The 22,374-nt window shown below is 36.3% G+C and overlaps 1 protein-coding gene across 5 annotated transcripts in view; it reads left to right on the forward strand.

Moving 5' to 3' along the window:
- The window catches only part of IFTAP (intraflagellar transport associated protein), a 42,341-nt gene extending 21,350 nt beyond the window's left edge, over window positions 1-20,991 (forward strand). For 2 of the 5 annotated variants that reach the window (XM_085321851.1, XM_085321852.1), the window contains exons 3-7: window positions 253-413; window positions 1,858-1,929; window positions 3,439-3,493; window positions 10,186-10,316; window positions 15,432-19,122. In XM_085321851.1, the coding sequence (XP_085177977.1) occupies window positions 253-413; window positions 1,858-1,929; window positions 3,439-3,493; window positions 10,186-10,316; window positions 15,432-15,596 (584 nt within the window). In that variant the 3' untranslated portion in view covers window positions 15,597-19,122. Of the gene's footprint in view, window positions 1-252; window positions 414-1,857; window positions 1,930-3,438; window positions 3,494-10,185; window positions 10,317-13,650; window positions 13,837-15,431; window positions 19,123-19,142 lie in introns of those variants that run through there. The other 3 variants (XR_014897864.1, XR_014897865.1, XM_085321853.1) reach the window with 3 other exon arrangements.
- The last annotated feature ends 1,383 nt before the right edge of the window (window positions 20,992-22,374 follow it).

Here is a 22,374-nt window from a genome sequence, read left to right on the forward strand (position 1 = left end):
AAGACAATGAATTCTTCAGTATCAAGGCATAGGTGATACTCTATGCCCTTTAAGTTCAAATTCCATATTCTGCTTTATGATAAAGACTGCAAGATAGATGTCTATGCATCATGTGATGTTTATGGAAGCTCAGAGGGAGAGTGGAAAAACAGCTATGTAAAAGAAGTCAATATTAGATCTAACAAGGTTCATATTTTTCTTTTTTCCTGGATGGTGTATTATGTTATCTATCTGGTGTGAGTCTCCTTGCAGAAGAAGAGGGGAAGCCAATACAAGGATATAAAGTGGATTCCCTAAGAAAAACATTTTCTACATYTGAGTTACCAAACAGAAATAAAGAGGATGATAGCTCACCTGAAAGAAGCAAAGAACTGTCTGTGCCCCTCCCGCCAAAGATGCCAAATGGGAATGAGGTAATGAGTTAACATTTGTCCATGTGAACAAGCATCACATTAAAAAAGATAAAAATATGGGGAGATACACAATCCAAATGCTAGAGGCTGATGGTATTATCCCATCTGAGGCAAATATTTAAAGTRCTACGGTAGTGTGTAACACAGAAGTACCTGCAGGGATCACATTTGGCAGTGGCATTTGCTCTACTGAAGAGTTGTCACAATCTGACTGATAAAAAAGGAATCCTGTAAAGAGCATTTTAATGTTTTCACTGCAGGCTGCTGTTAACAGTGGAGGTTGGCATGGCAAGAACGGAGAAAGTCTTGAGAGTGTAGTCAGTGTGGACAGAGTGTGCATAGACTTACTTTGCTTCTTGGGGATATTAGCAAGGATGGAATTCTGTGTTACTGGAACTAGATTGCTTCAGCTACCTAAAGTAAACAGTATGCAGTCAGGAGGCATTTTTAACCTTCTCAAACCCACGAGATTATGGATTTAATGTGTAGGGACAGGAAAACAGTAGACATCATCTAGAGAGAGAAAGGTGGAAATCTGTGAGTTTTCTTGTTAAGAACTTCTGCCTTCCTGCCTGAAAAACAAATGATGGGCTGTGATCAAAAATTCCCTTCATTAAACATTTTATTATAAAAGAAGTAGAGGATCATATTGTATAATGTACAGAGCAACACACTTAAGTGACCTGAAAAGCTGTGGCTACCACGTCAGTCAAAGAGCAAAAACTGTCATTTTTCCTCTGTACTAGCACACGCTTTTGAGGTTGAATTAAGCACAGTTTTTAAAATGATCACTTTCTTTCAGTTGATTATATAATAACAGCGACGAGGATCTTTCTGCCATTTTTTTCATGAAGAATGTGATTGTCTTGTTGGGATAGGCTGCTTTGGGGTCTCTTACTGTAACCATTTGGATGTGAATTTCTGACCCATAAAGCAATGTGCAGCTTCCATTATCCATTCCATTATTTATTTAATGGAACATCTTCATTTTTTTGTCTTTGTTGCTACAGAACAAAAGTTGCAGCCATTGCATGTTTTTGTTCAATTAGCAATTTGAGAAACAAATACAGTAATAGTACAATGCATTAGAAAAATTGCTGGCGTAGTAGCAGGAGGAGTTTATAATGCAATAGATTGGCCACTGTAACATTTAAACCTGCCCTGAGGAAAGGAGAGGGAAAAACTACTACGGAAAACAGTGCTTTTGTTCTAAACACTGTTTTTTAGGTATACTGTGATAATACATACTGTTGTTCCAGTGGATTCAGTCTGAACCTGTGTAGTATTACCTATGTATATTCTATTTTAAGGAGTATTGCACTCACTTTTTTTTTTACATTTTAAATACAGTGTAAAGAGTCCGTATGTGTAAATCAGTAGGAGCTTTGATTGTGATTTTGGTTCTGTTTCATGCATATAAATATTTTTGCTTGCCTACGTACAGATGGAGATGACTGAGTGCTGGAAAGCTGGTGGCCCTGATGGAAACAATCTCAGTCTGTCTGAAAGAGTGAAGGTGAGGTTTTCTTTGAGGTCCTTCAAGGTGGGGATTATGAGGAAAACATGACTAATTTTTGTCTCATTCATTTACGAAGTATTCACAATTTGGGGGTTTTTCTCCACCAGCAGGAAAGAGGAATGACAGCATCACTATACAACGTTTTTTGAAATGTTAGTGAATGTGTACTTTTATACTATAAGGGTTGTGTAAGTGTGAATGAGAACAGTGTCAAATCAGTTTGGAAAAAAAGATCTACGAGCATCTCTAATTACTGCATAGAAACACAGAAAATTGTGTGGTGCACGTAGTAAATCCTCCATGGCAAAACTCTTCACAGAGCCCATAACTTTTCTTCACTCTCTGTAAAGGCTTCCAGTTTGAAGATGCTAATTCTGACTTTAAAAAATTGTTGTTTGTGCTCTTCCCCTGTTTTAGCTCAATAAACTAGATCTTTTAGGGCTTTTGGGGGATACTTTTTAGGGAGAATGAGAATTGTCTCAATTTGTGTTCTTTAAATTACTCTCCCATTTGTTCCAAGTCATTATGTTCTAGTCTCTTCTGCAAGGACGGTCTGTTTTCCTAGGTTTTAGCTAAAGTGATCAGAGTTGCGGGATGAGTTAAAGATAACTCTAGTTTTTGAGTCAGACTGAATCCTTTTAAGACTTTCCATATTTTACAGGTAGYAAGATTGCAGAGTTCCAAAGTTTACAATTTGTAGATGATTATCTCAGCTTTCTACAAACTGAAAACAGCAAAAGAAAACCCAAACTCAAAAAAGAAAAGATGCCATTTTACTTATAGACATTTTTTATGCTTAATTGATCAGGTCAGCTGTGGCTTTGTTTAGCTAAGCCTTCAAAGCCTCAAAGTGGGGAGATTCCACAAACTTCTGGGAAAACTGTTCAAGTGCTGCATGACCCACTTAGGGAAGGAGCTGAAGGAAATCTTTGCTCTGTTTCTCTTCACAGTTTGCTGTTAAGAGTCTCTTTTGAATGTTTGTAAGATTCTGCCAGCTTTTTACATTGATCATAAAGGCTAGGAAGGACTTTCGCTCTTACCCAATGCATCTATGCAGAGTGCTTCCTCAAGTAAGAGAGGTGTATTCTGGACATTTTCCATTCAGTTCATCATTAGTATCAAAATAGAAGGATCAGGGTCTCCTTTGCTTATAGCATTTACTGTGTCTGTTTCACATGCAATGAGCTTGCAGAACTGCCGACTAACTTATCATGTAACTCCTTTCTATGAAACTGCTTTATTCTTCCATCTTCCCACAAAGTTCCTGAAAGTTCACTGCAGTTGATATGCCAACTCCGGCAACAATTTGTTGGCTATACTTAAAAATATTTTCATTGGGTTATACATTTCAAAAAGAGCTGTCTTGGAAAAATTCAGGAGGAAATGGAGAAGATGGAGACAATTTAATGATTTTTCCTTTGCTCTAGTTTATTTAGAAAGGAATGGAATTCTACTTTCTGATTTTGTCAAAAAAGTCAAAAGTCTGATTTTGGACTTTTCCTGCAGGTGGACAGGTACTTAGATTTGCAAGACATTGACACAGATGAAGAGACATACAGTGGTAGGTTTTTCCTTCATAATCATTGTCTGCATTTGTATTCAAGTGTATTGATTTTCCTTTTTTTTTCATGGCTCTGAGACACTGTTTAGCAGAACACTTTCCCCTCTAAAAAGGATATATTCCCTCAGTTTTTCCAATGCTAGAAAATTCCCAACACCTCAAAATTAAACCATGACTTACTCTAACAGGTAATCATGACTTACTCTAACAGGTAATGAGAAAATGTTTCGAACAGTCTTTATTATACTGTGTCTTGGTAAGAAGTGATTTTTTTCCCAAGATTTTTCAAAATTACAAAATACTTTTTAATAACGTTTCTACATTTTTCCATACTTCTATTTAGTATTGAACTTATTTTGATTATAAAGGGTTTCTCCAAATAGTAATGTTGTTTCTAAGAGAAAGGTCTGTAAAGTGGAAATATTTAATGAATATATTGTCCTTACTCATTAAAATGATTTCATCCTGGGCTTAATATAGATTAGATTAATTTTGAAAGCACAGTGAAGTTCTCCAGGAACTCCAATTGTAGGCATTTCAAGTTTTGTTAAACTATTCCACACATCTATAATAATTTGAACTCTCGTAACTCTAAAAAAGTAAATAGTTTATCACCACCAGAATTGAAGATCTTTTCACGATTAAATCTATTTTCCTCATAGATACCTGTGAGTGCATAAGGAAACCAAGACACACAGATAAAGGGATTTGTCTAAGGTCACTGAAAAAAGCTGTGTCGGAGCAGGATTTTGTTCCTTGGGTCCTTGGTTATTGCCATTTGATTAGTCTGTCTAATCTGTTAACTGTTTGATTAATCTTTGCTTTCTGTATGTCCAGAATTCCCATACAGAGAATTTACAGGTTTCCAATTGACAAATATTTAGAGCTTGGCTGTAACTCGCAAGACAGCAATAAAACAACCTAAATCAAGTTTACAGCATTCTTTCCTCTAACCCGGGCATTTCAAAATGCAGGGATTAAGATAGAGGTCCTGTATCAAGTACGGAAATCAAGGATTTCTTTTCCACGTAGAAGCATGTGCAGCATTTTTTCCCTTTGTAGGACACTATTCTGAGTTCATTTTATAATTTTTATTGGTTAAAAAATGGGGCTTACTGGTGGAAACTTAACCTTAAATTTCACTTGTATCATAATGAAATGAGGCTTGTGGTCCTATCTAGTTCAGTGAAAAAATTCCCAGATATCTGTAGTTCAGAACAGGCCACAAAGTTGAATGGTAYGTCCGACACCAAAATATCAAGCAGGACAATGAGTCAAAAAGAGCTCTGATAGAGCTTGATGATAGTTTACAATGCCACTTTCCACRCCATGCCTGACTCTTTTCAATCATTTATGTTTATTTGTGCATGTGTGTATATATTTATGCCTGAGACTCAATGTTAATCAGAAATATTTGGAAACACATAGTAAAACAGATTGCATTTAAACAAGTTGAGAATTAYAAAAGTGATCATCTGCTTGTACTGTCTGAATATCACTTTATGCCAGTATATTTGGAAAATCTTTCAGTTACTGCTTTTATTGGTGATTATAAAAATAATAATCATAACATTATACCATCACTACTGTAGATTATCTTTGAGCTAACTACCAGTTTTTTATGTGATACTTGATTTGGCTTTCAGTATCTGCTCTCCTCAGCTCCTCCCATCAGAGAGCATTCTCTGCACAAACTGTCTCAGTGCAGAAGGAAGCCATATCCACCCCAAGCAATCTACAGTGCCCGTAATAACAACATTAAGCATTTATATTGTATTTTATAACCCTGAAACACTGCACAGCCAGGAGCTAATTATTCCTGTAAGCTCTGTAAGGAAAGCAAACAGCATCCAAATTTATACCTGGAAAACACACAGCCTGGGTCTTGCCCAGGGCTTCACTGGAGATAGTTATTGAGTCAAGATGAAAAATTTCCCCTAGCCTCCTAAGTCAGCATGCAGAAAATATAGGCCTCATAGTTCGATATTTGTCTTAAATGATAAAATTAACTTGATAGGCTTCATGATTACAGAGGTATAATCCTCACTCCTGTAGACAGCATTGTAACAAAATGCAAATTAAAAAAATGGTATCTCTATTATTGTTTGTAATAATAAAGTTATATAAAATAATATTCCTAATGACCACCTTAATGAAGGATTCATTCTGAAGGACTCTAAGTAGTTTATAAATAAGGCAAAGTGTTACACAAATCTGTAAGGCATTCTGCTGCAGGCTTTTTTATATGCTGCCACCAATATTCAAAGCAAACAGTAGTCTTAGCGTTATATTGGCAAAACAAGCTAGGGCATCCAGTAAGGAATACCATACCTTGCTAATATAATGGTAACAAGATTTTATCTCTACTTTTCTCTCTTCTATTCTGGCAACATCTCAGTATCTCTACTTCATTTAGCTTTAAGAACAGACCAGTTAGCCTAGTTAGCAACTGTACCTCAGTACAATAAATATTCACAGTTAGGGGGAAGTGGCTCAAAGTTGGCAGTGTCAAAAGCATGATAGAAAATAGGTGTTAAAACATCCCATCTAAACCAGTGCTTTGGGGGGAGGCCCTAGGAGAATCACTCTAGTAGGTTTTTCTTTTTTTCTTCTTTTTCTTTTTTTGTTTGTCCTATATGCAGTGTCTTTTAAGGTATGAACAGCTGCTTCTTATGAACAAAACAGCCCATAGATTCAGCCAGTGTGCAAGTATACTGTAGCTGTTTTCTGTAGTAGCTGTTTTCTGTAGACAGCACTGGGCCGAATGCCTGAAACCAAGGGAGAACTTTGCATCGTGGGACTTTGGCACAATAAACCCTGACTGGCGAAGTAAAATTGCTTCCCTAAGCCATAGCTTTAACCCGTAGTGTAGAGACAGCATGTGAATGGTGGGCTGTTTAATCTCTCTTTCTCATTAAATTTAATCTCCAACTATAAGTAGCTTAAGGCAATAATACAAATCATCAGGCTTTCTCTTGGGAGAAGGCTTAGGACCAATGTTTTGGCAATAGATTTCCTTTTCAAGACTGCTGACAGATCACTTTCTGCAGGCTTGGTTAATAATATAAGAATGGTTGGTTAAAATAAAATAAGAATAAAAAAAAAGAATAAAATAAGAATGGTTGGTTAATAATAAAAAAAATAAAAAAATAATAATAAAAAAATAAAAAAAATAAGAATGGTTGGTTAATAATACGGAATATTTGCATAAAACACAAAATATATAAGATGCATATGTGGAGACCTTGAGTGTGGTATTTGTTAAATACAGAGGCAAGTAACAATAGGACTGATAGAATGTTACATGGGTGAGGATACATAGGCAAGGATACCGCAGTCTTGTCTGATCTAGCTTGGAAGCTTCAAATACTGCAAACTTGTTTTTAGAAAGTCCCTATTATCTATAACCTCACAGAAGTTGTAGAGAATCTGGGTGACTTAGTTACTTTGAAGCAGAGGCCAAGCACTACTATTTGATTATTTAACTAAGCAAATGGTTCTTTAGGCAAATTATATCCATATCTGTTGTTTACCTAATCTGTGTTTTCCCATTTGTATTTTGGACCATATTTGCATTCAGGAAGATAAGCTTGGGGAACAGGATTCAGAATTAAATTCTGTGGATTTTTTCAAATATGGAGCTCCTCCCCCGCCTGTGAATCTCCTTCTTTTTTTTCCCCCTTCAGTCTCTGCAACCAATTTAACACTGCTTTGAGATGATTTCACACAAGGCAGCTCTTTGGGGCTAACAGCCTGAAGCCTGAGAATCACAGGAGATGGCAAAACCTAGCTTTCAAGCTTTTTCCTTTAGCACTTCCTATCTCCTCAGCTTCCATCAATGCTATTTTTGTCAAATGTAGCATCTGAAAGTGAAAGCCTGAGCTGGTCTATCTATAGCTACACATTGTCTGGGATGCAGTAAAGATGAAGGCATAAAGACTTTAAACTTCTTGACTCTTGTGAGTTTAAATCAGATTTATACCAACATCTTTCATTCTATAATTTTAATTATTATTGCAATGGTATTAAACTAGCAAAGAAACCAACACAGCAGTGGTCACAGATGCAGTAATCAGTTTCTGTAGATCCATCATGGGGGGGAGGGAGGAGACTAAAATTAAGAGCTCTGTTTCCAAACCTGCCCTGCTACCCTGTGGTGGTCTTGAGTAAGATCCCAGGATGTCACTGCTACATCAGCCAGGGGGCTGATTCTTGCAGCATTAGGAGAGACATTCCAAAACCTCTTCTCAGATTTTGATATCACTGCCTCCTCAATTATCTCTATATATGGTGCCATTGGCAATATCCAAGGCATTCCTGTTGCTAATTAATCACCTCCACAGAGAACATAATTAGCAGCTTAATTAGGATCATCATCCACTAGTGATGTAGCATCAGCCTGAACCAGCTGTGAGGTACTGGCTGGAACTTACTATAGCCTACAGTTCCTTTGGGAGTCCCACCGAGAAGGAGGACTGTCAAAACTCCCTAATTTTTCTCTCTGAAGGAGTTTCTTGATTAAACATTATCAGGGAAAGCAGCATTTACCGATTAGACTTTCATATGCTGTCACACAGCCAGAATAGAGAGACAAAGCTCATTTCTGGCATGTCTACTGGCAAACAAAGGTTGATTACCATGTTCTTATGGGGTGATTGAAGGAAATTTGAAACATTGTTTGCATTACTAACAAGCCTTAAAAAATTGGAACTGACATTCTGAGTATGACAAGCACTTCTTGCTAAAAGCAAAAATAAATTTCCTTCTGTTGTCCTAATTTTAAGAGTTTTCTTTTTGAGCCACTGCCAAGACTGTTACATAAGATTGCTTCCTGCTCATCTTCTTTCCACAGATTGGCCTGTTGGGGTGGAGCAATGGGAATTAGCTCCTACTACAGAAATAATGACCATTTGGGAGGTGGTACAAACATTTTGATCTCCAGGCCTGCCTTCCTTCATTGAGAGTATATGTTTAGGATGCAGGTTTGAAACAATAGCAGAAGATCCCCATTGCCTTTGGATGTGCATTCACATCTTGTGTCCTGTACAAATAGTTTTGGATTCCAATCATGAAAGAATGAAACTCACAGTTGCAGAGCATGTGAAGACATGACATATACCTACAGACTGGACTCTGTTTTTCAGAAAGCTTTCTCAAATAACTGAAACAGAGTGAGCTCAGATACTATGTTGAGAACAAGTACTGCAAGTGCATAAATGGCTAGAGATAGATATAAGTAACCAAGAGAATAGGGCTGAAAGCTGGAAACCACTTGATGTGAATTGTGAGCCAAAAGATGAAAATTTGGGAATAAGATGAGATCTCAAGGGTGTGAACTTCAGCTCTTTATTAAACAACATTCTACTTTAGAAATTAAAAGTGGTTAGCCCTACTGGCTTTGAAATTATATACAAATACCAGAAGAAAAATTAAATGAAGAATTTGATCATGGATTTTTCAGAAGGGCCTAGCTAGGAAATCATTTTTTTCAAATTCAAATTTACAGGAGTATGACAGATCTATAACTCAGCTACTGTTGTGAAGGTGTGCATGTAGAGACACAGGGCCACTTCTTTCTTTTCACACTGGATCTGTGTCCACTCCTGTTATTTCCATTTTTTGACAGTTAGGCAACACTTTGAAAGTTTATTCTGAGATTTCAAGAGGGAATCAAGCTACTAAAATCTAGTATAAAGCTGTAAAGAAACTTGTACATCAGCTAGAAAAAATAGTAGGTAGATTTACCTAGTCCTTCAACTAAATTGTGAGACATGCTTTCCTTAAATTTCTTCAGAAAAACATTATTGTGAGAAGATGGACACATTCATGCTATAGCAGAGCTGAGACTGATTCATGTTAAAAGATATTTCTAAACCTAAGGCATCTCCTTCAGCACTGTCACAGAAAGCAAACTGTTGTTCCCAGTGGGAAGATTTAGCTTAAGAAAAAGTCATTCAGAAGGTCTATGCATTTGTGAATTGTGGACCAAATCCTGCTAGCGTAGAAAGGCATATGTGTCCTCCTATCCCAGGTGTAAGGAAGTCTTCTCAAGTGCCTCTTTTTGGAAAGCTGAGAGAGGAACAAATACCCATGAAATATCCTTAAAAAACAGGGACATCTGGCACTGTATAGTCAAATGGGGGATATTATTACTTTTATCAAGTATTTTTACATAAAATTTCAGAGGAATGTGGTAAAAGCCTTTAAAAGATTCTTTATGCCCAATGTACAAGTGTTGAAACTCTAGCAAAAGAGAATTGAAATAAACTGCTCTGCAAATCAATAGCAAGATGAGGGTTCAGTTTAGCATTTTGTAACTCCTACTGCAGATGTGTCTGCTCAGGACTTTCTTTCCTTGTTRTGAAAGGGATTAATCTAATCCCACATTTTATCTGAATTTAGGAGTTTCTTGATCCAGGGTTTTAGTTCAGCATCCTCAAGAAAGAGGAGTTAGCCATCTATTTTTGATCAAATTTGTTTTTTCTTTAGTATAGTCTATTTTATGATCTAGATTTTAGCCCAAGACTGCATCTGTTTTAAAGAGAACTACCTATATTATATATTAAACAACAATAAGAGTACAGCACCCTTTGACTAACAAGCTCCTGGCTCTGAGCATTGCAGGACTTTAGACATAATTTTGCTTATTTAGATATTGAATGGAAAGATAAAGTTGTGTATTTTGTATTCAGCAGGGTCATTAGTTCTTCCAGGAGAAGTGGAACAGACAGTGACTTGCTGTCCACTTTCTTTTGATCAGCCTATTCTACGGAAGTTCAGGACCTTGCCAGTTATACAACCAGTGGACAACAAAACACAAGAGGTATGAGGTCAGAATTATTTACACACTTTTTTTTTTAACCTTATTTCCCCATAAGAACAGGGGAATATAGATAGAGTATGTGCTGTAAGTTAACAGCAGATTTTAAAATTAATTATGAATTCTTAAATACATTAAAAGACAGATGAGATAAATACTCTGATAGAAAAGTTACTGTTTTGTGTTGCACACTGCTATTATATAAGCCTACATTTTTTCTTATTTCTGACTTTAAACTTTGTGTAGACTTTTTTATATTTGATTGATGTAACTCACAGAGTACTGAAGTAAACTTTTGTAGTTCCTGACCTTTTAACAATTCATACCTTACATAGAATGATGGACCATTTAATTCCCAGTGATTTCATGATTGTACAACATACCATTCTCATTGGGCTGAATGTAAGAATCATCTTCTGCAACAAACAGTTAATGAATAGTACATCTAATGTGACATTTAAAAGAAAAAAGATTTTAGAATACACTGTGATCAGAATTGGGATTAGTCCTCATGGAAATGAGTGGTCGCAAAGTGCTGCTGAGGAACAGCATTGTCTAGGTCTGTTGTTGAGAGGTTTGCATTATGGAGTCTCAGTCTATTAATCAGAAACAGTCAATAAAAACTTTAATTTAAAATTGCCATTTTCCCTCAGAATTTCAGTTCTATTCAAACTAGAAAAAAAAGGTATGGACTGCTCACAGGCTTATTTTAAGTCATTAAGCTTCCTATCCAAATAGCTGGTATGAGCATTAACTTTCAGGGATGTTTCTGTTGAAAAGAATTCGTTACTGCTCTTTCCCTTGCCTGATCATTATAATAGAATCTGCAGCTAGCTTCTGGCTAAAACTGGGCAATTTTGATAGTTTCATATGTTTATTGATGTCCCATGGGGCTTAAATTAAGTTTATAAATGATGTGTGACCAATAAAGAATTGATGTTTTTGCAGTGCATATGGTGCCTCCTTTCCTGAGTTCAATTGTGTTTGGCTCTTTGCAATAAACTCTTAAAAACTGACTGTAAAGAACAAGCCTGCTTTGGGAAAAAGTAAATGTTTTGAAATGACCTTTCAAACTGTAATACTCACAAATCTATGAATAAGAATACTCACTGTTTTCTCTAAGCATGGAAGTAATTCACGGAAGTTTTTGCCTTTAGAAATATCCATTGGTACACAAAAAAATCTAGAATGAGGTATTACAGTTTGCTCATCTGGTAACTTTTCTATATTAGAACTGCAAAGGAAAGAGGATTGTAGGAGCCTGCCGTGTTCATAAAGCTATAATTTGTGAGAAACGGATGAAGATCCCACTGCATGCAAAATTCATTTCCATTTGAGAAAAACTTGAGTTAGGCAAGAGAAATTGGGTATTCTTACACTGGCAAAGGGCTTATTGCATTTTTCAAGAATAAAGATGTGTGATTACCACAACTATTTGTTTGGTGTCAGGCTGCTCAATACTTAAGATGAAGGCACTCTTTCCCCTAAATTATACACATATGTGTACCTTCATTTAGACATTATAACTGTGGCCTGATTTTCAGAACTGTCAAGGCTGAACAGGTCCATTTAAAAATCCCTAAATATTCCAAATTGTCACAGCTTTGAAAATTAAGACTTATGTTGCTTATGGCAGGATTTGTTTAGGACGGGAAAAAGATATTCCCTAGAGACATCCCCACTTTGAAATGACACAATTCTCTATCCATCAAAACAAGCCCATTATGGAAAGGCAAAAGAATGTGCCTGCCTAGTCTGTAGTTTGGTTTTCCRTGTCCTGTGAAAAATAAACAAATTTAATAGTGCAATGTAGATATAGGAGAGTCTGTGCTATGGACGTATTTGTGAGAAACTTCAGAGGAATGTGTATATTTCTTAATGTATTGCTAGTGAAAGTTTAATATACAAAAATAAGCTCTATTAAGATCCAATGTAATTTGCCTAATTGTTAAAGAAAAACTCCTCTCCCTGAAAATGATTCCTCTATCAAATGCTGTTGGGAAGAGGCTTTCAATAAGAAAAGAGGCTTAGTGAATGACTCAGTAAACTGTCTGTTTTGGCTAGCAGCTTTGCTTTGTATCTCTTCCCTGGTTTTTGGCATAGATATATTCCTGGATTTTGATATATACAGTGCAGCATACATGACCTCCCACAGACCACTGCAAACTGAAATTGCACTCACTCTGTGGTTGAAGTACATTATCACAGCACATTTACCTCCCCTACCCAGATATTTATGCCCTCATCTATTTCTGCTTAATAATTTATTTCATAAAAAATAGTTTTTTAAATTTAACTGTATTGACCGAGTCAGTTTTCTCTTGAGTAGACAATGAATTCATCAGTGTGTGTGTATCCTTTACATAATTTGAATAAGTGAATCATAGAGTGCCCATAATTACACAGAAATACAGGTTTTAGAAGGACAGAATCAAGCTGGTCAGTTAACTGTAACTCCACACATTAAGAAAAAGAACCAAGTTGCTTGGTTCTTAATTAATAGACTTTTGAAAGTCTCAATTTTAAGGTATTTTATTTACAAGATTACTTTATAAAACAGCCTTAGGCAAAATACTTCAGTTATTAATATGAACATTACATTCTTTTCTTCTTTAATTTGGACATGCAGGGGCTGTAAATGAAAATGATTCTTTCTTCAGATGTGTCTCTGAGTAAATTACATGGGCAATCTTAAGCAAACTGGCAGTTTTCTAATAGAGCAAAATTCTATTCCCAGAGAGCTTCCAAAAAGATTTCAATTAGATGTTAAATGAGACACCTGGAATTCACATATTTCTTTCAGCTCCTTAGGCAACAATAACAAGATAATAACTTGATCAGCTCAGAGGACTCAGTTGTCTTTCTTTTTGCAAAAATGTCTTTCTTTTGAAGTAGATCAGAATTGCAGTTTGCAGTTTAAAAATTTTAGATTGCTTGTCTGCGTGGAAGGTTGAGATGAATGGCTTTTTGGGAGAAGAAGAAAAGAATCCTCAGTGCTTTGAGAGCACACAGATAAATATACAATGTGAATAAACTTTTTTGAATGTGCAATGAATGGGTAACAATATTTTTTTTAACAAAAGCTTTTCCAGTATTTCTCTACCTCTGCATGAAATATTACTGGAATGAAATGAAGGTCAAGACAAAGGCACAATGAATAAATGTATACTTTCCATTACTATGCTGGTGCAGGAAGGATAGATTTGATTTTGTAGAATCCCAATGAAGGTTTACTGTAATTTAAATTACTATGATTTAAGTTACTTACAGATGAGGCAACAAGCACTGTTACAACCAAAGTAACTGAAAAATATTTGTATATTACATCATATTTTAGAAGGATGTTCTGGCCTTCAGCAAAGGAAATACAAGTATTAATGAAACCCAATTGCTGGTACCCTTTCATGGAGTTTAGTAAGCTATGCCCATGGGAAAGATGAAACTGGACGTGACTATGGTGAGCAGGTGGAGGAACTGACCATAGCCTTGATGGGAAAAGAGAGCTTGCGTGCATGTTTTGCCCCATGTAAGCTTTTTTGAACGTGCTATTTATAAAAATTAACTATGATTTACTTGTGATCGTCTGTGGATATAAACAAGACAATGTTTGCATGCTGTATTAATACCTTTTGCTAGACCAGTTCTGTTAACAAAGGTTGATTGCTTATTTATAAATGCATATGGTCTACAGGTCTGTACCTAGGATGATTTATATGCTACAGTACCTATTGAAGCCAGTGTAAGCCAGATCCCTAAAATATTGAACAATATAGACACTTAATGAAAATTCAGCAAAATCAGACAAATATTGCCTGGTAACTCAGACTGTATTACAATTTACTTGTAGTAACAGTAGATTTAACAAGAATGTAGACACTTGCAGAATATTCACTGCCACATCTAACCATCAGGTGCCCAGCCACTGGAGAAGAATCTAGCTACCACCTCTATCACTTACTAGATAGCATTAACTGTATCCACGGACCTTTCAAAACGTTACCAGAAATTGTGTGGGATATTGCGTTTCTAAATTGAGTAGTAACTGTCAGATGTGGAGTGTTTTTCCTCRTGTTCAACAAAGCAAGTAAATGTATGCTTAACTTCAGATACACAGTCACTGGTTTGAATATAAGGATTCATCAGACATTTGAAAATAAGCATGTGTTTAATTGTTTGGCTGATTTGGGACTGTCGTTGAAACACAGAGCCCTTCAGATCTGCTATCTGTCATGGCTGAAATTTCTAGACATTTTCTACTAACATCCTCAAAGCACAGGGAGCATTCCTGTACTGCCTGGATAGCGAATACACCTCTCCTGTAGTTCTGGAATTCATTTTCTGTAGCTACTTACCATACCCCTTTTGTGCTGTGGCCCTCTGCAGTTTCTTATCAGTGTACAGCTTGTCATAGTTACTAATTTAAATTATTTTATAAGCAAAGAGTTTCTTCTAAGATATTGCAATGAGAAAATATAGAAATGCTATACAATATGTCAACTAAGCAAATAYTGGCAAATGCAACAAGACTTTCTGTTCATCATCCAAGAAATCTAAACTAGTCAATCTCACATACATGAGATAGTTAAAAGAAATTATTAGAACCGAAAATCAGTTAGGTGTCATTCTGCTCATTTTATGCATTTCCTTTGCTGAAACTGTGTTTTGGGAAACATATTGTATTAGTATCAAATGCAAGTACACTCACATTTTATGTAATACTAGCCCAAATTTTAAAAGATAYGGAATCTGTCTTTGAAATTTGACATAGTCATACATAACTTGTCCATATCCCTGCAGCCCTGCAGCCCTGTTGCTACAAGTGCTAGAAATGTAATAGATGTGTGCAAAGGAGGTTTTTAGATTCCTTGCCTCAGGCAAAATTAGCTAATGATATTCATTCAGAAACAGTACAGTACAAATGGGGCACATTAAATGGCTTAAATTAGGTCAAATTGAATAATTGAATTTATTCTTTTACTTAAAAACAACTTAATCAGCTGAGAGTGCTGGAGTCTGAAAAAATAGTTTAATTAAATATTAATTAAAAGTTTATACTTTGAGCTTCCTTATCATTACTTGCAGCAATATTATTTATGTATCTGTTTTTCCTCATTGCAGCTACTAGGGGATGATGTTCAGCCATTCTCACTTGATGAAGAATTTGATTACGACAATGTGGATTTGACTCCTAAGTTTTCTGAAGCTGAGCTGAAGTCCATTACAGGCTTGTCTGAAGAGAAGAAAATGGAGACAGATGTAAAGTCAGCAGGAGCTGAAGACTGAGTCAGAGGCACCTTGCATGGCATTCTGTGCAGTGCTGTTGAATAATGTTTTTAGGGGGTAAATCTAGCTCCCTATTGTACCCTTATTTAATCTTTTTATCTGTGTGGTCTGTAAATAACATCTTCAAGATTGTTTTGTGTGTTCCACCAAAGTGTCTTGGAGCCCTGAGGTTGTTTTCTAGTCCTACTACATGCACAGAACAGAAGGAAGAGTTGCTTGTGTAGTAGCCCTTCAGCCAGCGAGGAAGTATTTCCTTCCCTTTTATACGTATGTACATGGACTTGTGCATTCAGGTTGGCTAGGGAGGTCTGGATTTGTCCCTAAATCCAATAGGATTTTTGTATACATCTGTGGCCTTATTTATTCTTAGGCTCCAGTCCTCAGCTACTTTGTTGTTTTCCAGGTTGTACAAGGCAGTTGGAAGGATGTCTCAAATGACAGCCATGAATTCCCTTTTCTAGARGAAGCCTTGAGTAGGCTGATGCCTGTATTGCCTCAGGCTAGGCGTGCTGGAATAATTACTCCTTAAGACCAACACAAGCTGATGCAATTCAGAATAGGTGTATGGCTACTTTAACTTGTATTTGATACTGACTCCAGTTCCTGACTAACTCAAGGCTCGTCCTAAAACTACCTTTCCCTATTTTGTTCATCAGTGCAGGTAAGAACTTCATGCAGCTGAGGAATCAGCCTCTCCTTATCTTTCTATCTATTCAAAGATAAACAATTATACCAGCAAATAAATCTGGGAAATGTTTTTTGTCCCTTCTGGGTTGCTTCAGTTCTGCAGAGAAATAAATATTCCTATTTCCAATAAATTTTTTAAAACAGATGATCAAAATTAACTCTGTGTAACTGCTGATAATTAAAAAATTAACTGCTACTAAAAGTCTTCCAGAAAGAGAATAAAATAGTGATCTAATCTGTTAAAGAAATTGGCATTGAAATGCTGTCAGATTTTACATTTTTTTCACAGGAGATTATTTCAGATAGCAATTTAGGACTTAAACTTAGCATTGCTCAATACAGGAAGATCTAGAGTTGAGTAAATTATGCATAGTATAGGTGAGAGAGAAGAATGTGCATCTCTAACAAGATAGTATGTACTCTTGCCATGAGATGTTTAGAAACAACTTTTCTCAGCTTACTAAAGAAACATTGCTAGTGAGGCTTGGTTTAACATTACATTACTGAATTGTATTATTGGTCTTTTTCATTCTGATGTAACTCCATTAGTTAAAGTTGATTGACCAGCATTTTCTCCTTGGCCTATCTCCATTATCGCCGACGTAGGGGACTAACATGATGAATATAGTAAGAGAGCCTGAGCAGGTAGATTAGAGACTGAACCACATGTTGTTTAAATGCTTTGGACGAAATCCATAAGGCCAGGTGCTCCATTGTCAGCAATTTAAAAGAAGAAAAAAAAATGCTTTGTTGTTCCAAAGGAAATTATTTGGATTGGTCATTTTGTAGATTAAAAACCCAATTTGAAACTCARATTTATTTTGAGGAATTTTATTAGAAGGATATAATTTAAGGTTGAGATTATCAAACAACAAAAAAGCAAGCAGTCTTAGCTAAAATGTTTAAGGAGAGAGTTATAAAATTAGAAGTATGTTGAGTAGCAAAGCTGGTTTGTACAGGATCTTGCTGGTAGAAGGTAATGAGAAAGTATTTTTAACATCTACACTCATACTGGTTCTGTAGTTAAAACAGATTTTGATAGAATTGACTTTGTAGCAGATTTTGCTGTTGTTTGAGAAACATCTTTTTGTTTTAATTTGGACTGAATTGAATTGAATGAAGAATTTTGTTGAACCTAGCATATTTTCAGTGAAGATCTTCAGACCTAATTAACTGCAAGTTTTTAGTGAAACATTCAGATAAAAATTCCTAAGCGGATCTATTTATTAATTCATCTTATTCTGTAGAACATAGATGTTGTGTATGAAACATCTGAAATCAGAGGGATAGGAAAGAAGTTCTTCCAAGGGGAAGAAATTGAGCACCACTATACGAAGTGGTTCTCAAAGATCAAAGAACAAAGATACTCAAGTCAGCCTTTAAGAACCTTGGCAGAGATTCCTCTGCCCACAAGAACAACCTTCTTATATACATGGCACAGATACAATAAGGAACCCTAAGTCTAAGAGGCCACTATGTACAGAGATTACAGACAAAGAATCGGCCATAAAAAGAGATGGGCTTTTGTGGGTATGTTGAATGATTCACTGATGATAAATTTGGTACGCTTTTTTATGTGTTTTATAGAAAGGTACAGATCAGTTCTATTGGAATGCTATTCCCACTACAGTCAATGACAGAACTTGTCCAAAGGTTCATAATGATCTTCAGGTCAAATCAACTCTGGAATCTCTAAGTGTACTTTCTATTCATTTCATTAACAATTTTTCCCTGTACATTAGGGATACATTCAGCCATTCAGTTCCTTCTCTCATAGGCAGATGATTCTCTTACCAAATGTTCAGACTATATATTATGCTCTGTAAGTGTTGTTCAGTATATTCATTATATGGTTCTGTTTGATTCTCCACTGCAGAATATCCCCCCAAAATTGGAACCCTTTAATGACATCCATCTTATGCAGAGAAACAGGGATAATCTACTTAGTATTAACACCACTGAGTTATATTTTCACTCTTTTTGAGTATCACAGTGGAGCTGTTTCCTTTCACAGTCTTGATGGATCCTGGGCCATGGAGAGGAGCTTCCTGAGTTCTGTGGTGAATGAAACAGGTATCTGAAGGGCTGTTTCCTTGGCTGGCCGTGATGCAGGCACAGGTATTAATACTCAGAGTTATTCCTCATGGATTTAAGATGAAGAGTCATTATTTGCTGAGTTAATGATAGTAAAAAGAAAACAACAATTAAGAAAATGAAAAGAGGTGCAGGCATATCTATCTGACTTAGACATTATAGTTTTAAATATATTTCTATTAATGCACGAAGGTATGATTATATACAGTTRTTTACACACAGTACCACTGAAAGCAACTAATTCTAGTGCAGAGAGCACTCAYCAGATAATTCAGAACACTATGAAGAAGGTGGCATGGAAACAAATACCTGCTCTTACAGAAAAGACCCTTTGATCCTCTGGCCTTCATTTTGTGCTGCTATGAATTGGCAGAACTCCACTGAGCCCATTTATATTCATGCAGAGCAGACAGGACTCTGGTATTTACAGTTGTAGCTGAAAGAATATAGAGCCAAATCAATTCCTGATTTAACTTTACTGAATATAAAGCTATGTATATGACCCATTATCTTTATGGGAAAGCATTTAAATGCAGAGCCAATGCAAATGAAATGTAAAAACCATATCTTAAATTTTCAGTTACTRATCTCATACAGGCCATTTTAGAGTGTTTCTCTAGTGTTGTGTGTTCAGAACATCATCTTTTTGCTTTAACAAAAATATCAGCTATATTTTCTAGTCATGTTCAAATCACAAAACTTGAGCATATRCATAGATGCTAATAATTTCTTTCTCTCTCTTTTTTTCCTCTTCATCTTGGCAAGGCTCAAAATGGAYTTTGCTTTATCTTGGAATTGTTTTAAAAGGAACTCATATTCTTTATAAAAACACATACTTCATTATAAAGGAGGATTCTCTTAGTGATGGAACTGAGCTTAGATTAGCTCTTCTTGTTGCAGAAACCAAAATAGAAATAAATTCTAATTATTCAGCAACCTCAGGTATGGCATGGCTTGGCTAAACAGCCACTTGGTATCAAATGGTCTACTGGAATAGCAGGCTGACACATATCGTATTGTCTTCTATACCCTTATTTTTATTCAGCAGTCTAAGTGATAGCTTTGTTCCACTTAGGTATGAATTCTTACAGCCCTATAAAGAGACAAGTCAGTTGAACTGACCAAAAAAGCTGGACCAGCAGTTTTGTACTGGGGCTTCATGTACTCTCCAACCTGCTGAACAGCTGAATGTGGCTATTCACCTCTGCTCTGCAGTGCTGCATATGTAAGGACTTGTGTCACAACTGCTGTGAACATATACTTCTGAGGATGCCAAGCTGAAAAGTGGTAACTGACACGGGTGAGACATAGATTCATTGGACCTGCTTGCGCCTTTGGGCTGCATGCTGAGCAGAAGGCTTACCACCTAATTCACATCTATGGTTCAGCTTAGGATCACTGAAGTTGCACAGTGAAGTGGAGGAAACCCTTGATGAGAGTTCAGRCTGGCCTCTCAAGATGAGTTCCCCTTACCACAGAGATGAGCTCTTGTGATAGCTGAGGGCATTCCCACCACCCTGGCCTTTCTTGTGGCACGGCGTCAGTTAGCACAGGTGGGTGTGAGGTGCTGCATGTGTCCTGGGACTCCTCGCGGAGGCCACGGACCCCTTTGCTGAAAAACAGGTTGGCTGGGCCAGTCCCTGGCACGTGAAATTCTCCCAGATGCTAAATGTCTGCCTGTCCCTTGGGAAAGCAAGAACGACTGTTTTCTCTGAAATACTGACCTGAACTCACCAAATTACTACGAGTTTGGTGAATTTGTCATTGCTGGTCATTGGAGGTGACATCTTGGTCTGTGTTGGCAAGGTGCCATAAGGCAAAGTTGCATGCATATGAGCTGTGAAATRCCATGGAGTTAAACTGGAAATAGCTTTAGTCCTGGTTTATAAGAAGTTTGCAAGAGGAAAAGCAAGTGTTAAAAGGTACTGTCATTTTTATAGACAGGCTAGTTTATTTGCAATTGCAGTGCCCCACAGGCCAGTGGAAATCAATTTTAATGCCTTATGAAAATGTAGAAATATTTGTCTCATTTACAGCACTTCCAAAAAGGACAGAAAATAAAATTCCTCTGATTAATGATCTATAATTTTATGTGCTCTGTGGTGTCTTTTTCAGTACATCTATCTGTATAAACATGTTTCAAAATAATAAGTAAAGATGGATCCGAAAAGATCCCTAAATCTAACTTCACACTGAATTTCAGGCTGTAACAACTCTGTGTATTCAAAGCCCTCTTTGATATATTTGGGAATATTCAGATATTTCCAAACTTTGGGGAAGCAGAAATTACTCTAAAACTCTCTAACCAAACATTTCTCAAGCAACCATTTACCTATCCAGACAGCAAAAAGCAAAGGAGTCAGGGACATGCCTGTATAAAAAAGCACCTACTGGATCTAACAATTAGAATAACTACATCCTACAGGATGGTAATAATGTTCTATAAAATAACTCTAAATATGGTTGAATTAAATTGAAAATCATATTTTTTTTTAGAGAGTGAACCGAATACAAACACTAAAATACTCTGTTGACTTGACACAAATCTCAAAAATGTTTCAGTGCCCTATTGAAAAATTAATTTAATCATTTACTGGATTTACAACTCATTGATCTCTTGACCCATTAAAAAGAGATAAAAAATTGTGTGGGATTCTTCAGTGTATTTTGTGGCACTGCTAATACCATAAATTAAAGTTTAAGCCTCATCATATTGAGTGTTATAACAGAATTTGCTCTTTTGTAGTTGTTGTGGTTGGGCATGCTGACACCASTGTTTCTAGAATCAAGGTGTGTACTTGTAGAAAGTAAGCCTTAAGTTTACTAGTTGTTTTTGGAACTCATATGCTTTTCTGGTCATACRTATAAAACCGTGTAATAAGTAATATTGTATGCATAATTCTTAAAGGCAAGTGTCATTTATTATGTTGTTTATGCGCCTCAGAATAATGTAGCTAGAGGACAAATTCTACCCATTACTTAGAAGTGTTGATTCTGCCATTTAGATTTGCTGCAGATTGCACATTTGTTTTTCAAGAGAGAAATGTTGAAATGCATATTTTCCTCTTCCTTTTTTTTAAAWTTTTTTTTGTCTTTCCTATGTCAGATTTACAACTAGCGTCCCTAAACATGACAAGACACTTCATTAATCCAATGAGCTACTTTYCTGCTGGATGAAATTTTACAGTAAAAAAGATGGAAGGCTGGTGTCCAGGCCAGGAAAAATCAAAGCACTGTTAGCATTTTATGCACAAGCTTAGCATTTGCAAAGCTTTCAAAAACAATCAGGAAAAATACAAATGATGGTCAGCCTGCTTACTGAATGAAACTGTAATTCCAGACTGCCTTTCTTTAAGTCAGCTGCTCACACTTCAGTTCCTCTGCCCACCAAGAATTGTTAACCAGTGTATGTCAAAAGACAGACTGTCAAAAACACTGACAGCTAGCACAAGCTGAATAACATTTCCTCCATGCGATCCATTTAAGGCTTTTGTTTTGGGTTGCAAAACACTTCTCAAATTCCACAGATATATTTGTCATTCATGAACGCTCATTAAGCAGATTGTATAAAAAATAATGGCCCAGCAGGTATCTTTCTGCTGAAAGCAGGAAGAAGGGAGATAATGGGGAGAGAGGCTGGCTGGACAGCAGAATATCGACTGCGCTCTGTAGGTGATATTTGCTATCTTGTTTTTGATTCTTTTGCAATATTAGTGTAAGAATTCTGGTTGTCAAAAAGAGCTGGCTGAATTGCAGTTCTGCTCCCCTAAGAAAAAACCCAGATGCATGAATGTGCTGGCAAGGAAGCTATCCAAATTCAACTGGCTACTATTGCAAGGGTAACATTACTCCTTATGGGCCATGTTTTACAAGTTGCTTGAAACTGACGGAATTTATCAATTCACAGGATTAGACCCTGATCACAGATGTCCAAATGAGTGTTTATCTGGTACTGCTTGTAATTTCATGCTTCACAAAATTTTGTTTTTGGAATGTA

The sequence above is a fragment of the Rhea americana genome, unplaced genomic scaffold (genome assembly GCF_003343005.1).
Source record: "Rhea americana isolate MKP2758 unplaced genomic scaffold, rheAme1 scaffold_72, whole genome shotgun sequence".
Classification (NCBI taxonomy): Eukaryota; Metazoa; Chordata; class Aves; order Rheiformes; family Rheidae; genus Rhea; species Rhea americana.